Source organism: Netta rufina (genome assembly GCF_964035555.1).
Source record: "Netta rufina genome assembly, chromosome: 3".
NCBI lineage: Eukaryota > Metazoa > Chordata > Aves > Anseriformes > Anatidae > Netta > Netta rufina.
Genome location: NC_140125.1, coordinates 93,502,710 through 93,520,804, shown reverse-complemented (window position 1 = coordinate 93,520,804; position 18,095 = coordinate 93,502,710). Strand labels below are relative to the sequence as shown.

The 18,095-nt window shown below is 35.7% G+C and overlaps 1 protein-coding gene across 1 annotated transcript in view; it reads right to left on the bottom strand.

Annotated features, from left to right (window-relative positions):
* EYS (eyes shut homolog) overlaps positions 1-18,095 on the bottom strand; it is a gene marked incomplete at both ends in the record, with an annotated part of 718,966 nt that overhangs the window by 142,521 nt on the left and 558,350 nt on the right. Inside the window, 2 exons of the mRNA XM_084285295.1 lie at positions 6,005-6,154; positions 17,845-18,013. Of these exons, the coding sequence (XP_084141421.1) occupies positions 6,005-6,154; positions 17,845-18,013 (319 nt within the window). The remainder of the gene's footprint in view (positions 1-6,004; positions 6,155-17,844; positions 18,014-18,095) is intronic.

Here is an 18,095-nt window from a genome sequence, read left to right as displayed (position 1 = left end):
GCTATCATGATTTATAATTTCTGTAGAAAATGCAGTAAATATAAATATGTATAGTTAATTAGGCATTCCTTCTGAAAGTAATTCCAAGCTTATTATAATCTGTTAGACATTTTACAGCATGTACAGTTTCATGCATTTAACACAACATCCACATGGATAAGAATCATGTTTGCGCTGACTCAAAATTTAAAATTAGAAAATTACAGTATGTAAGATACTCCATTTCAAAACTCTATCCAAGTGTGTTTTCTTTATCAGTTTATAAATTTATATGGCCAATTATTCTTACACCTCTCCCAGACTGCTTTCACTGTTAATGTTCAAAGAATTTTGGAACAATTTTTGGTGTGATAAGATGACACCAACACTGCATCAAGTTGATCCAAGCTATCTAATAAAACACCTTCCCATTTCTCATTCTTCATATAACAATGTTGGAAGTATTAGCTATTACTAATGGCTATTTACTATTATCTATTACTATTATTATTAGGAAAGAGTACCTGAAGACAGCAAAATGCTCCATGTGCTACACTATACACCAATTCAGATACAAAGCCACTTTAGGAAGATCTGCTCAGTTGTTTCCAATTTATCAAAAAAACAAATCCCTGTAATTCATGGTAACTGGTAATGTTGGACACAATGGTAAACCATCAGAAAATTAATCATTCTTTGTTTTACTGATTTAATATATTTTTCAGCAATACAGAGAAGAGCATCTGGCATCTTTAAATACTAATGAAATGATGACTTAAAAATATGTGCTGAGAACATATATCTCTCTGGAATGATGAAAAGAAACAAGTAAACTCCATGATTCAAAACAAATCGAGTGATCATATGGATGATGATTTACATATTTTTATAAAAACAATTGCATTTAAGAAGACAAATGTAATAAAAAAAGTTGTAAGATCAGTTCAAACTATTGTCTCCTGTGTAAAATGAGGAAGTGGACGTAAAACATGGAAACTAATAATATAATCATGTGGCTTGCATTCGGCACATTATGTCTTGCCAGTTTCCATGTGGAGGTACAAAAATATTTTTAGAACTTTCACAATTCAGAAGGTGTCCTCTGCTTTTGAAGCATGAAAGACCAAATAAACTTCAGCAGTTTCTGTACAACTACATGGTCCAGGCTAGAATTTGTCATACAACATTAACTGAATAATTTATTTAACACATTTTGCTTTAATGGATTGCCATGGGTGACCTCAGCCATGAATAAATGCTTACATCCACATACAAGTACTAATTTTAGTGTGACACAAAGCTGGAAAGAACTACATTCAATATAGTCACTTGTAAAATTTATGAAAATTTACTGTACATAATACAACAATAAAGCTCTGTGGAGATAGTCACTATACTCATTAAATCCCATAGAAAAATTCTGGTAATGCTACAGGTAAGGTACAACAGAGTAATATACTATACTATACAGGCAAGATTTTAGTTAATGCTTGTGTAGAGTCTTCCAAACATAAAAGAATTTGGTGTCCTCCCTCAAGTATGTGCTCACTGCCTAGGGAGTGAACAATCTAAACTTTTGGAAGGAAGTACATCTAAAAAATTACCGTTCAGAAAAGATGAGCATAAGATGTCAAAAAAAAAAAAATCAGTATTTTTACTCCAATTGCTAAAGTCCATCTCACTCTCTATCTAGAAAAATCGAGTCATGGTGACTTGATAATCTCTTCTTTGTTAAAGATGTTTTCCTTTAATCAATGAACTGAAGGAACACCATATGGCTACCATGACAGCCATATCACTTTAACCACAAATTATGTACATCAAATTTTGCAACAGGCAAACATATTTCAGAACCCACATGTGGAATGAAATGTTGTCAAACTAATGTTCTTTGAATATTTGTAGAGAACAAAATCAAAGGCAATCTAAACAACACAGCAAATATGTGTTTACAGACTTAACAGAAAAGATCAATACAATCTCAATTACGAAATCACAAAAAAATAAACCCAAACAAAACACGCATTTTCAAAAACAGGTATCAATTCATTCTAAAATCAACAGAAATGGAAACAAATAAAACAGGATTCTGAAACAGCTCTCTAGTTTCTTTAGGCAAGGCAGAAAAAAATAAGCAGTCGAAGTTTTATTGGTTGTTTCCATAAAGCTGTCATATCACAAGGATTGTAAATAAAATGACTGAATATTTAAAACTCATTTAATCTTCATCAGGTTTGAAAGAGATGACCATAATCTAAGGGAACAAAACATATGGGTTAATCTAAGAGAAAGCAATAGGGTGTGAACTCTGGGGATGTCTTAGCTTCCTATTAATTGTGTATTTAGAAACAAAAAGTGTAAAAGATGGAAACTTTCTTCTACAAAGGCTATCGGGAGTTATGCTGTTTATCCCATTGGAACCGTAGTTATATCCAGAACTGGAATATCTGTCAAATATGACCTTATAGAATAATTCAAAGTCAAATTTAACAGAAATATCGTTTCCCACATGGAGTATTTTCAAACAGTAACAGAGAGTTATTTATACCAGCCTTTGTCTCTTCTTTTCCTGCATTATAGGGGAAAAAATCATTAATTTTGCAGGTAAAATGTACAGATAGAGTTATCTATCTTCAACAGCCACTAAGAGAACACAAATCAACAGTTTTGTCATGCATTCATATTTTATAGCCAATGATACAAGATCCTGGGGAGGCACAAATGCCTTGTCAAGTTTGCTTTTTCCTTTGGCAGAGGTTAAGGATGATTGCTGAAGGATTACAATTTTATTGCTGTTTGGTGAAGGATATACTGCTCTCTCTACATTTTAGAAGGACTCACAAGAATAATCACTAGTCATTTTGAAGGCCATGCCCATAAACTCAGATGCATATAAATCCCTGCCAGTCACAGTCTACATTCATGCATTTCAAGTTATTTAGTATGCCACTGTTTTAAAGATAGCAGAATAAATTCCAGTAAACAAAGGTAATGTGTAAATTGAACTGACATTACCTTTTAGTGTAACAACATGAAGAGTGAATCCATAAATATATATGCTAATTTTAGGGTAAAAAAGAGGGAAATAAATTTATTTTTCAGTGTCAACTTAAATTTTATACCTTGAATGAATCTTTTCAATGACATATAGCTTCATTTACTGCTAAGATATTGGTAGAGTTTTAAAGCTACACAGCATTTTAATGTTTTAATTTTATGAATGAGAGACAAGGCTACCTCAGCTAATACACTGCAGGTAATCAGTTGACCAATGTCTCACCCAAGAATTGCCTCTGAGATTAAAAAGAACAAACTTAGAAACAATTTTTTAGTATTGAACTGTATGCTTTTATCAAGTATCTGCTATGAGAAAAACGTCATCTGCTTGCTCATGGGTAGAAGGAATAAAGTTTTCTTTGCAAGTTTCATATATATCTACAGTATATATAAAAATCCTAAAATACATTAATATACAGTCAATTAACAAGTAATTAGGTTTGAGTATGCTATGTGACCTTGCTTCATTAATACTAAGCATTAATAAAGAATACAAGAAAAAAAGAAAAAATGGTATAATTGGAGTGGAAGTTTAAATGGAGTAGAAGAGTAAAGTATAGACTGGCAGCTAAGAAATGTAAGATGGACAGTTTCTTAAATGGTAGATCCTTTCATCCCTACATGTGCTGGAAAGAGGTTTCCTATTTATATTCAAACAAGTTTTTGTTATAAGCGAATATGGTAAGGCTTAATGTGTGAGCATAAAAACTAACAAAAAATTCCAAACAATCACTTAGCATACAAATAAACCAATATCAATATACTCCTAGCAATCTACTCTTATATAATGAGGTCATCAAAACTTCTAGTATGAGCAACATTTCAGAATTTTGAAATATTTACATAAAACAGAAATATCACCAAAGACAAACATAAAAATCTTCAGATGATGCTTTTACTTCCCTGTATTGGTAGTAAGAAGGTAATTTTGAGAACATCACTATATACATTTCAAGGAAATTCTTGCAGTCTCCTTCACATACGATACTCTAACAGCAAAAATGTTCCTAGGCAGAACTACCTTCAATTTAACTAATTTGCGTTATGAGTTCCCTCATATCACAAATGTTTACAGTTCAGGTGCAGCAATTTAACTATATGACAAAGTAAAATAATATCAGAGTGATGGTAACTTAAAATTTTAATGGACATCAGAATTCTCAAATATTTTTGAAGTGAACATTACACACATTACCATTATTTTGATGTCACTAATATAAACATAACACAAAATTTATATTATTTCATTCTTACCTCTGTCCTAACTTGCACATTTAAAATCCCTTGAGTGGAAAAGAGTTAATCCATTACCAGGACATAACAATACATTTTCCAAAATTATAAATTAACCTTTCTGTGAACTAGTGTGTGCTAGATGAAAAATACTCATCAGCCACCATTGCGAACTGCTAACAGTGCAATTGCTTTTGTAGATATGACATTGTAGATAACAATTCTGTGCTGTGATATGTTACCATGCCTAATTTTAATTTCTCATCTTAAAATTAAGCAGTGATTTAGTTCTATATTTAGCACTAGAAATATGATAAGTTAAATTTATTAAAAAATAGAATAGAATAGAATAGAATAGAATAGAATAGAATAGAATAGAATAGAATAGAATAGAATAGAATAGAATAGAATAGAATAGAATTAGGTTTCAGTTGGAAGGGATCTGAAAAGATCACTGAGTCTAACTGTCAGACTACATCAGGGCTGACCCAAAGTTAAAACATTAAAATCATCATCCAAATGCCTCTTAAATACAGATAGCTATAGATCCTCAACCACTTCTCTAGGAAGCCTGTTCCAGTATCACACTACCCACTCAGAAAATAAGACTTTCCTAATGTCTAGTCTGAACTGCCCCTGTTGCAGTTTTGAGCCATTCTCATGCATTCTGTCACTAGATAGCTGTGACAAAAGATGAGCACCTTTCTTTCCACTTCCACTCATGAATTTATAGAGGGCAATGAGGTCACTCCTCAATTTGCTTTTTTCCAGGTTTAACAAGCCCAATGTCCTCATCTGTTCTGAGAGGATGTGCCTTCCAGCCCTTTAGCTTTGTTGCCTTCATCTGGACACATTCCAGTATCTGAAAGTCCTTTTAAAATGGTGAAGCCCAGAACTGCACACAAGGTGAGAACACACCAATACAAAATACGGTGGGAGAATCACCTAATTTGATGGGCTGGCTATGCTGTGCTTAATGCACCCCACCTAAAATGCAGTTTGCTCTTTTGGCTGTCAGTGCACACCGCTGGCTCGTGTTGAGTCTGCTGTTGACCAGTACTCACAAATCCCTTTCTGCTGAGCTGCTCTGCAGCCACTCATCTCCCAGACTGTACTTGTGTCTGGCATTATTCCATCCAAATGCAGAGTCTGGCATTTGATTTAGTAAAATTTCATGCCACTAGTGATGGCCCACTCTCCTAATCTATCTAGATCCCTCTGAAAATCCTCTTGTTCCTCGTAAGAGTCCACAGCATCTCTCAGCTTAGTATCGTCAGCAAATTTACTAAGCATGGATTCAACCCTTGCACCCAGATCATTGACAAAAAATATTTAACAGAATTGGCCCCAAGATTGAGCTTTGGGTAATACCACTATTGACTGGCTGCCAGACACTCCTATGTGGGTTACCTTATCATAGAATGATATCAAATTAATGGGTTAGGACTTACCCACGTTAGCTCATAAATTATGAGCTACCTATTTTTAACATCCAACATTTTATTTTTCTTAAAAAAACTGAACTAATGTATGTGAAAAAGATATATTAAATCAAGAACACTACCTTATGAAAAAGATTTCCAAACATGCGTACAATTTTGCGTTCCAGTATGATTTTTTTTACTGTCAAAAACCAAAACAACAACAACAACAAAAAAACACAACAAAACTACTCTTTTTTTGCTCGATATATATGACTAAATCTCTTTAGTGTAACACAGTATTAAGTTCTTACCTTATTGTGATAGGGATGAGTATACCCTTGCTAATGGATTGATTGACAGACACAGTCAGAATGTTCTGAGAGTTTCCACAGCTGAATCGAACTGCTGGTTTCCCTTCCACAAGATACAAGTGAAGAAATTGCTCTCCAAAATGCTTTTCACTAGCTTTGAAAACAAAAATAGAGACAGTCATGATTCTGAAAGCATAGGACCTTTTGGAAAGATCTGACACTACTAAGAAGTCACCACCAGTCTTAATGCCTATGTCTTCCATTCATAGAATTAAAGAATCAAAGAATTATCTAGGTTGGAAAAGGCCATCAAGATCACCAAGACCAACAATCAACCTTTAGTAGCATGTCCACGAGTCTCTTGAATACCTTAAGGAATGGGGAATCCATCACTTCCCTGGGCAGCCTGTTCCAATGCTTAATCACCCTCTCCATAATGAAATTCTTCCTAACGTCCCATCTAAACTTCCCCTGCTGCAACTTAAGACCATTTCCTTGCATCCTATCATTTGTCACCTGAGAAAATAGACTGACACCCTCTTCAGTGCAAGCTTCTTTCAGGTAGTTGTAGTCAGCAGTAAGGTCCCCCCTCAACCACCTCTTTTCTAGACTAAACAACCCCAATTCAACAACCCCAGTTCCCTCAGCCATTACTAATAATTTCACCAGCTTCATTTCCTTCACCAGCTTCATTGCTCTTCTCTGCACACACTTGAACACATCAATGTTCTTCTTCTAGTGAGGAGCCCAAAACTGAACACGGTACTTGAGGCATGGTCTCACCAGTGCTGTGTACAAGGGGACAATCACTTCCCCAGTCTTGCCGGCCACACTGTTTCTGACACAGGCTAGGATGCCACTGGCCTTCTTGCCCACATCGGCATGCTGATAGCTCATGTTCAGCCAGCTGCCAACCATCACCCCCACGTCCTTGCCTGGTGGGCAACTTCCCAGCCACTCTTCCTCAAGCCTGTAATGCTGCATGGGGTTGTTACGGCCCAAGTGCAGGATCCAGCACTTAGCCTTGTTGAGTGTCCTGTGATTGGACTTGGCCCATCGATCCAGCCTCTCCAGATCCCCCTGCAAAGTCTTCCTGTCCTCATGCAGATTGAGAGCCCTGCCTAACTTGGTATTGTCTGCACACTTACTGAGGGTGCACTTGATCCCTTCATACAGATCACTGACAAAACTGTTAAACAAAAGTGGCCCCAGTACCAAGCCCTGGGGAACACCACTGGTGACGGGCTGCCAACAGGACTGAACTCCATTCACCGTGACTCCTTGTGCCCAGCCATTCAGCCTGTTCTTCCCTCACTGAACTGTACACCCGTTGAAGCCATAAGCAGCCACTTTCTCCAGCGTGAAACACTTTACTAAAATTCAAGTAAACAAAATCCACAGCCTTTCTCTCATCTACTAAACAGATTGTCTTGTCCTAGAAGGAGATCAATTCATTTACAGGACTCTGCTTGAGTGACTATGAGAATATGATTAAACTTTGTGTCAACAGGTCATAACAAGTCAAAGAAAATAATATCAAGACAAAATTTACTTACATATCACTATAATTACATAAGCCTTACAGGGATCTTTAATGGAAGGTGAGCTTTTCTGTTTATCCAGCAGTATCATTACAGTGACAAGGACAATGGTAAAATCAAATCACAAAAATATTAGAATATTATGATTTACAATTTCATTCAGATTTTCAATCATAATAGAGAAATTAAAAGTTGCAAAAGAACTTCTCTTCTTTCCTATAACCTCTATGGATAATTCAACTTTGCCAACTATTGACACATTTCAAACTTGATGAGATAAATAATGATCTACAAAATGTCAGATATACCATACTACTTGCAGAGTAGAACTAAGAATAAAAATATATTTACAAAAAAAAAAAAAAAAATCATTTTTTGTTCTCTTCCAGTAAACAGTATCTTTAAAACATCACTGGAAAATACCTTTTTAGATGATAGATAGCATATGCTTGATCTACTAAAAAAAAAAAAAAATAAAAAAAAATAAAAAAAATGACACCTACAAATGCCTTTTTAATGTTTTATGTACGTTTTTATATATATTGTGTATTTTTTTTAAGATTTTGTCCTTTGAATTTAACTGTATTTACTTCTCATACTAAGTATGACACGGTTCCTGTTTAGGATTTTTATTCCCCTTTAAGAGAAACTGTTAAGTGTAAATGTTTTGTTGTTTTTTTCCCACTGTATTTTACTATATTTAACTGAAGTAAAAATGACTTAATAGCTAGGTCATAGAGTTGAATTTATTGTTTATTTGTTCAGCAATATTTGAGCATAAGATTACGATTTTCTTCCAGAATCATTAGGTTGTTTTGACATAACTCAAACACATCACTTTCAGAGCAGAGATAATATGTTATGACTAAGCTACAACTTGAAGAACATGATTAATTCCCATTTAGTTATTTTTTAAAAGATCAGGGTCATATTTTGCTCTTAGTTCATTTATAGTAATTAAAAAGAAGTCTGAGCACTATGCCTTTTCTCAAACTGTTACATTCTGCAAACCTGGATGAAAAAAAATAATATATAAATATATATATATTTATATATATAAAAATATATGTATATATTTTTTTTTCTTACAAAGACTCAAAATCAAGGACTTGATTCTCTCAAAATCTCTGAACTTCACAACTGATAATATGCAAACCGGGGGTTGACTACTGGGAAAAGGGGGGGTGAAAGAAACTAGGCAACTGCTGGTAGGGAACTGGGGAGGAACAAGGGAGGCAGATAGAAAAGGGTATGAAGGGGGAGGGTCACGTGTAAACTGGGACCAGACAGCACGCTTATCTGACTGAGCCCTACACTTGATCACCACAGACTGTCCTCCTATCTTTTCATTAAATCCTTTCTTAACTATCCTTATGTGCAAGCTCACTCTCTACCCCACGTGTGTGAGTGCTTGAAGGACTAAGTGCCAGCTACTGGGAAGCCAGTATGACTGGATTTGGTGCTGGCTACAAGAGTCAGATCAGGAGTGTAGGCACCCCCAGGCCTGTGGGTGCAGCCTGTGTGGCCAGCTGTGTTATGCTCTGTGTGTGTCTGTGTGTGGGCACGTCTCTGGGATATATGCTTAACTTTGCTACTGGTTTAACCTGCAAACAGGAAAGCAACAGCCATGTCTATTGGCTTGGGATGGAGACCCAGAGGTGGGTTCCAGAGGCTGGGCAGGAGGAGCTCCCAGGCCTGGAGCTGCTGGACATGGCCACGGCTTATAACATCCCTTAACACTTTATTTAGAAAGTTATAAATTACATGGGTGTGCTTGGGACAGCTTCTTGCTGGAAAACCTACTAATTTGTAAAGAGAAAATTATAACTTTAATTTGGAGGACATAACAGAAATAAAAAGGTAACATTTTTTAGCAGACAAAGGGAAGCAGCAAATGTTTGCAACTGCCTGACTATTTGCATTTGTTTAGTTTAAAGCAGAAACAGTTCACAACAAAAACCCTATCCTCTAGAGCAGCTTTCTAGCCAGCACACGGTTTCTTCAGTCTGTTAAAAACCCTGATAACCTACTAAAATTAGCCATTAGGCTTAGGCATTTTTGTATTCTAAATATATAATTAACTCAGGAAGAGTTCAACTGGGTTTTATGCCTTTGGCTTTTATGATTTCCTTCTACACTGTTATCTTTCAAAATGTTTTGCACTATCACTGTTAAAAAGGTCACTGATTTTTGACTTTGGCTTTACTGATACATACATATCTTGCATCATTTGTTTCCTTATCTTTTCCTCCCTTCACACACACGCTGTTCCAGGCATTCCCCATTCTCAACAATAATCTGTAAATTATGTAGAATTAGGAGAGGGTTGTGAATGTATATATTGACAATAGGGCTTAAAAGAAAAAAAAAAAAAAAGTTACAGATAAATATGCTTTCTTCTCTCAGTGACACCACCTGACTGTTCACATTACCCACTACTGAAAACTTGGAAGAAGGTTCTTGTTATTACTAGTAAAGTAAAAAATCTGGGACAGCTCCCCCAGAGGTAGCATCACTCCTTGAAACCCCAGTGAGTGTTACTGCTTACACTTTAGTCTAGGGAGCACTGATGGGCCATGCTTATAGGTAACTAATAACATTCTTCACATGGTCTGCTAGGTAGTATAAGAACCTTGGAAAAAAAACAGTCGTTTAAATCTTTCTACAGTGACCATGAGGAGGCAGAGTGTCCCTCTGAAGAATTTTGTTCTGGCACTGTAAAAGAACATATATATTCTTGCATTCTTGCAGCATACAAGGTCGGAAGCCTTCATAGGAAAAGCCTGAGACTTCAGGAAGAAAAAAAGGTTCCAGGACCCATTTTCAGGAAACCAATTGAGGATTCAGGAAATCAGGAACCAACTAAATAAAAAAAATCTTTTGCACAGTAGGATTTACTCATCCTGATGTTAGTAAAAATTACATGAGAGGATTGGGTCAAAGAAACCAGATCTCAGCAAACATTCGTTCACAGGAAACTGCAAACTGCAAGGCTGTTTTCATACGTCACTACAGTGGCAAGTGAGTGGCCACTGGTCTCAAATGGTTGCCTATCTAGAGAAGAAATTTAAAATTCCAATAAACTATGGGAGGACGCTTTATTAGGTGAAAGTATATTTTGACACAGAGGAGGGATGCCACGAAATACTCTGCTTGAGAATGCCAGGCTGAAGTAACAGATAATTAGACCATGACTTAGCTGCCTGCAAGGCCCATCTTTACTTCTAGGAGGATAAGTAGAATATGGGTAGAGCTGGAGAAATCAGCTTTTGAGAGCACAGGAACATAATTTATGAGCACAACTTATGAAAAGGGAGTTGGTGTCCTTAAGGAATGCTATAACCATGGGCTGTGATATCTCAAATCCAACTGTCAGAATACCATATATACTAGAAAACAAACAATGTGCCTTTGAAGGGATTGAGAAAAGCATTATGCTGACTCTGTTAGAAGTGAAAATGATGAAATAAAACTTTATAACTGTATCAGGCTTATTTTATGACCATTTGCCATTTATTTCCCGTTATGGTTAAATATCACAATTTGCTTTGACTTGTTGATGAAATTAAATCTCGCAAACAAAATCAATGAAGAATATAGTAAGAAGTTGCAAGAATGCACAGTGTATCCAACAAAGAAATATTTCTCAAATGATGGTTAATCTTTATTGGCACAAATGTAACAATTCTATATATTATTAAACTTGCTGTCCTGACACATTTAAAGAGAAATCTCCACCCACCCTGCCAATAATGGAAAGATAAGGTAACTGCAAAGAGACCTGCAATATTTTTAGGTCCTCTGTATGTCATTAAATACATGCTTTATTATTAAAAAAATAATAATTAAGGAAATCATCATTATTAAAAAGGTTTTATTTTTTTTAAATTCAATTTTTTACTAATTACCTGATGGAGAAATAGGTCTGAACTTAAACTTATCACCACCTAGTAAAATCAGGTGTGTCTGTAAAATGAATGATCTAAAAGTGGACTAAGTAAAAAAAAAAAAAAGGTATAATTATTTTCTAGTACAATAAACCTGAAACAAGTAGATTACTGTGATTTTCTTCCTGTTTTTATAAATGCTTTTGTCAAAGAGGATTTTTGCCTAATGAATGTGTGAAATGTCATAATTATGGAGCTACTGCTAACATCAGTATATTAACAATATGGAAATGTCAGAAATGTTAACCCCTTTTATATTTTTTTTTCTTGTATCCAGTGAGTGCACTAGCCTCAAGAGGACTTTCTGCTGGTAGTTCATTTCTCAGCTATTTGATGGGAGCACAGCTTCAAAAAGCAGCAGCAGAAGCAGGAGTTGTACTGCTTCTGAAGGAGCACAGCTGACAACAGCAGCTTCTCTTTTGAAGCTGTCAGAAAGGAAGAAGAAAGATGGAGCAAGGAGCAAAGAACAGGGATGAAGGAAGAACAGAGGGAGCATATGAACTCATGAAAGGTATTATGTTTATCTGACAGAACTACAGAAGATCTTGGTGCCTGCACAAAGAAATAATAGATTACAAAGCTCTGGATAACCTATACAGGATCAATTTTTCCTATACAAATACATAGAGCGTTAATACACACACACACAAAAATAAAAAATAAAAAATTGAGAGATATTTATTTTACACATGAATATAATATCGTGTTTTACATTCAAGCAAAACTCAATAAGGATACTGATAAGGACACAGATTACCAGAGAAACATAGAACAAAAAAAGGAAAAGCAAAACCAAAGGAAAGACACTGGTGACAAGGGGAAAGATACCTTAGAAAAGAGGAGGAAGACAGTTTAAATGTAAGGCAAAGATATAATTAACATTAAATACAGTGCCAGAGTTCTACAGAATATGTAGGCTTCTCCTGCTTTATGTGTTTGGTTCAACAGCCAGAAGGAGATCCAGATTTTTTTTAATCTTAGCAAAACCGAATCTTAGAAGAAAGCTTTATGGCCACTGAAAGAGTAGAATCTTGCAGGACAGGTAAAGCTCTGTTTTAGGAATAACAAGGGGAACTGGAATGAAAGTTACTGCAAGCCAATAGAAAAAAGCAAGTAAGAAAACTGTCAGAAATCATGTAAGAATATGCCCAAGTTCCTGGAGCTATCCCAACTCTGTCAGTGAGAATGAAGTCATTGCATCCTGACCCTCCCTCCTTTCCTCTGGGTGTGTGAAGGGACAAGAAGGCAGCTGCGACACAGGGCATGGAGGTCTCAGATGTGTGTAAGTGGAAAGCAAGGAAATGCATGGTCCTCCACTCATACTACTTTATCTTTCCAGTTCTAAAGAATGTTAAGTGGCCAAATACTGTTATAAAAGAATCTTTGTAAACACCTAATAAATACTCTATTAACAATTTAACAAGGGAAGTATGAACTGATAGCTGAACAGCTATGAGGTTAGACCCATGATGAGTACACTATCTAGAAAATATCTTCTATCTTAAGACTAATAATTCAAGTCAGATAACCAAAATCAGATAAAATGTTTCAACTGTCTGAAATTATAGCCATTTTTAGTTTATTTTTTATTGCAAGGATCTGGAAGGTAAAACTGGAATGCAAGGTTGCAGATGACACTAAGCTGAGTGGTGCAGTTGATATGACAGAAGGAAGGGAGGCCATCCAAAGGGACCTGGAAAAAAATGAGAATTGGGCCGACATAAACCTAATGAGGTTCAACAAGTCTAAGTGCAAGGTGTTTCACCTGGACCCTGTGCAGAGAAGGACACTGAGGATTCTGGTGGATGAAGAGCTTGACATGATCCAGCAGTGCGTGCTTGCAGCCCAGAAGGCCAACTGTGCATTAAAAAGGCTGCATTAAAAGAGGAGTGGCCAGCAGGGCGAGGGAGGTGATTGTGCTCCTCTACTTGAAGCACTGCATCTAGTCTGGTCTGGGGCCCCCAGCACAGGAAGGATGTGGGTCTGTTAGAATGGGTCCTGAAGAGGGCTACAAAGATGATTAGAGGACTGGAGCACCTCTCCTGTGAAGAAAGGTTAAGAGAGCTGGGTCTGTCCAGCCTGGAGAAGAAAAGGGGGACCTCATTGTGGCTTCTCAGCCCCTTGTTTAAAGGGAGCTTATAAAACAGATAGAGAGTGACTCTTTGCTCAGTCAGATAATGACAGGACAAGGGGGAATGAACTAAAAGAAGGGAGATTTTGATTAGTGTTTATGAGGAAATTCTTCTCCTGGAGGGTGGTGAGGCACAGGAACAGGTTGCCCAGAGAGGCTGCAGACGACCCATCCCTGGAGGTGTTCAAGACCAGGTTACATGAAGCCCTGAGCAACATGATCTAGTGGGTGGCATCCCTGCCAATGGCAGGAGGCTTGGAACTAGATGCTCTTTGAGGTCCCTTCCAACCAAGGCTATTCTATGATTCTATGACAAAAGGATGACATTTTTATAAGCTGATGAAAACCTCTAAGGCCATTCCATCCACCATAGATATGACATCGTATTTCCATGCAGTCACAAACAAATGTTTTACAGTGACATATGTTACTGGAAAAGTTGAAGTATTGAACAGTAAGCATTTATTGAATATAAGATTGAATATATGTTCAATGAAATATATAATACATATATTCAATATAATATTGAATGTATATTCAATATACTTACTGAAGCATAAGAACGGTAAATTGAATAAATGCTGGGCAAAAATGTGCATGGGCTGAATGTAGTTGACATGGTCTGGAACCATATAAGAAGGGCAAAACTAAGGCTGGTATACAGAAGGAAAAATATCTAGAATAACTATGGTGGGAGTGTTCCATGCAAGACCATCTGACACAGATTCAAAGCTTTTTTATCCTAGAAAACCTACAGTTCTGTGGTTCACCAAGCTATTTCTTGGTGAAACAGCAATTTCCATTGAAATCTGTGGGAGGACTTTTGTGATAAGAAGGAACTGTGGTAAGAGTAAAACTCCATCACTGACACTTCCTCAGATTTTCCTTGGAGTCTTGCATTATATTAACAAAGAGATATAAATTATGAGGTGCACAGTATGTGTTACTTTTTCCTCTAAAAACACAATTAATGTTTTCAGTTTGATAATATTAAACTGGTTAAACAGTTTTATGAGCTTAGATTTATGATACACACCTTGCTGCAACAAAAATCTCAAAGTTTTATTCTTCTTCCTGATACTACTTGTCTTTTCTTTAAAATAAAAGATTTTTGGCCTAAAGGTACACCTGCTACTTCTGCAGAGTTAGAAAACTGAAAAGCTAGAGAGTCTCTTTGGTTAGTACTTTAAAAATACCTTTTTTTTTTTTTTTCTTTGTCAGCATTCCTTCTGAGATTTTCTGTGTTGTCCAATTGGCTCTAAGTTTCATGATATGCTACTAGCTTTCAAACTTCCAATTTAGAGGGAGAAAAAAAACAGCACATTATTTCCTCTTGTGGTAATGAAAGAATTTGTTTAGTGTTTGTACACATGAAAGTAACTTTTGTCTGCTTTAATGAAATTTAGGAACATTAATACTTTCTCTGATATTCAAAAGCTGAAAATGTTTCAGCTATAAGCACATAATCTGAGATAGACTACAAAATTTACTTTGGAGCATCATCATCTTAAATATATTTGGTTTGATTTTGAATGTGTTAAATTATCACTCCGTTCACTTAATTCAGCATTTTCCTTTGTTCAATTTTTCATTTATTAACTACAAAAAAAACACTAAATGGTCCTACATTTATCGAGTATTTGTACCTTTATAGCTGAATTAGGCATAATGAAACTTTGCTTTTGTTAAATCAGTGTATTTTTTTGGATAAAAACAATGGTAGAAGGAGATATACTGGCTTACAGAGAACAAAATTAAGGAGTGTAATACAGCTATCAATTATGCCCATGGTGGCCTCAAAATACAAAGAAAGTCTCCAAACCTTCTCTTCCTTCCCTAGCATCATTTCAGCTGCACCCAAACTCTCAGTACATAATCCTGAGGTTTCATGCCAAATTGCTAAGAAAGATATTTAACTGTCCAAACAATGTCTATTCAAAGTATTCATCTGCACTTGAAGTATATGAAGTGTCTGCAGATACTTCTGTGCCTTATCATACCAGCTGGTCAGAACTAGATGTGCAAAATGTGACAATTTCTAGGTTTCTCAAAATGATTTGAAATGTTGCAAACAACAAAAGAGAAATTCCACAGACCATATCATAGAGTGAAAGCTGAAATTAACACCTTTGAGTCTCAGCACTCTTCTCACTCTTCTAAGGAAGCTCACTAATTCCAAGGGCATGCTAGTTCTCACCTGACAATTGGAGAAACCTTAAGAAAAAAAAAAAAAAAAAAGCAGAGAAATCTCAAAAAAATAACAAGTTTAATATGCTCAGAATTTTCACACCACTTCTGTTTTAAATGATTGCTGTAAAAAAAAGTGTGGAAAACCAACTAATCACCAAAGCTTTGGTTGTAGCTCTGCTTTGTGCAGCTGGATGAAAAGAAAAAATAAGAGGATATACTGTTCATCTTTGCGTAATTTCCACATGAAATGCAACAGAAAAGCAAATATCTACCAGATTTTAATTACAGGAAAACATAGATACTGAAAGAGTTGGAATTTCATTTTCAGTTATAAATTTTGCACAACATTTGATGCTTGCAAAGATAAGCAAATTTACTATGTTTTAAATATTTGCATTGTAAACTAGGCAAACAGCATTCATCATTGAAAATTTTGTTTCAAAGCTACTCCAACCACAATTCCTCCCCAAATCCATACATTTGCTGCTTTCGGATCAAAACATTTTCCAACAAGCAGTGGTAGAAGAAAATTACATTCTGACTGTAGGAGCACAGTACACTTATCTGGGTTTTCAAACTTCACTTCCTCCTAGGATTAGCAGAGAAGCTTCCAGATTGGATTTTTTTTTTAATATACATGCTTACTCATTAGGGTTTATGTGTAGATAGCAAACTTTATTTTAACTTTGGCTTGAAGTTTTGCAGTGATGAGCCAAACAAAATCATTAAATAACAAAAACATTCAAAGTACTTCCAGTGACCTTCCTTGAATACTTCTTAAAGGATGAATTACTCCTCTTCAAGTTGAAATAATTAAAAACTGTAAAATGCTTCAACATAAAGAACTGCCACATCACCATTTATCTTTGACTCTTAGCAAGTTTTGTAGCCACATATCTTAGGCAACTACAGCAACAACCTGGCTATAACATGCAACAACTTGAGGTACTTTGAAAGTCAGTAAACATAAATGTCTGGTTTGGGGCTACAGTGCTTTACATCTAAAGAAAGTGTTATACAGACAATAACAAAAAGCATAATTAAATAATGCCACAAAGATTCTAATCATGGCTTGTAAATATTTACATAGTGCAGGTGAATTCATGTGTATTACTTCCAGATGAACGTACAAATAACAAAAAATAATTTGAAAAAATATATTAAATCAACATGATTTCTTCATGTAGACTAACCCAAAGAAACTGTGCTGAAGAGAGAATACTTCTACTGATTTTGTCTTTGTGGAGAAATATTAAATCTATCAGAAAGACTGCAAACACATTTTTCTATCCCTTCCTGTGTTCATGAAGAAATGAGCTCACTTTTCAGGAAGACACCATCTCACTTTCTAGGTTTTCCCTTTGGATAGAAGTTACAAGCTAAAATATATAATGAATTATTAAACTGGAAGGGAAACCTATTTTTCTTGCTGACTTGTGAAAAGTATACTGTTTCCTGAATTCATGCTGTATACTGAGAAACGAATTACACAGGCAAGAAGCAACATTGTTATGTAGTATTAACAAGTATACTTCTAAGTCTGCAAGTATACTCTCCGGGGACCACAAAACAATCCTCTGAAGTGTGAAATCACAGTAAATAAGCAGAACTAATGGTACTTCTGCAATCCAAAAAAAGCACTGGAATCAAAATCACAATTTTAACAAAAAGTGAGACTCAATCCAAGTATGGAGAACTTGTTTCGCTGCAATAAATTGGTCGAAATTGCTTCAACATTTGTATTTTAGAGTTTTAACACGTATTACTGGAGTCAAACACTTACTGTGCTCCTTCCTGTCAGAAAGCAGCATTTTCAGTTATCAGTTGTGCTTTGCTCAATGAGTCATATATCAAAGAACTTTCCAGAATAACACAAAGAACTACACTTCAAATTTTATAACACATCGTGTATTAGAATACCAAAAGGCTCCTACTGCATTTTAATGATTATTTTTGCTGCTGATCTACACCAAAGTTATTAAGGACCTGAAGAAGCTAAAACTGATACTTAACGTCAAGTATCATTGGTACTCACTGTAAAGAATAGTGCCACTTAGAGCAGTTGTCTTCACTGTCAAGTACAGAGTCGTCAGATTGCTTGTTTCCTGCCCAGATGCAGTCCTGATCTCCGTTACAGATGTTAGAGAAGGAAGTTCCAAATATGAATTTCCATTGAAGGATGGAAAAAACAGGGCTGTGTCTGCAATGAATAACAAAAAAGCTTTTTTCAATTAATTGCTACAAAATAAAGTAATAAAATGCGACACAATCAGCAAAGCACA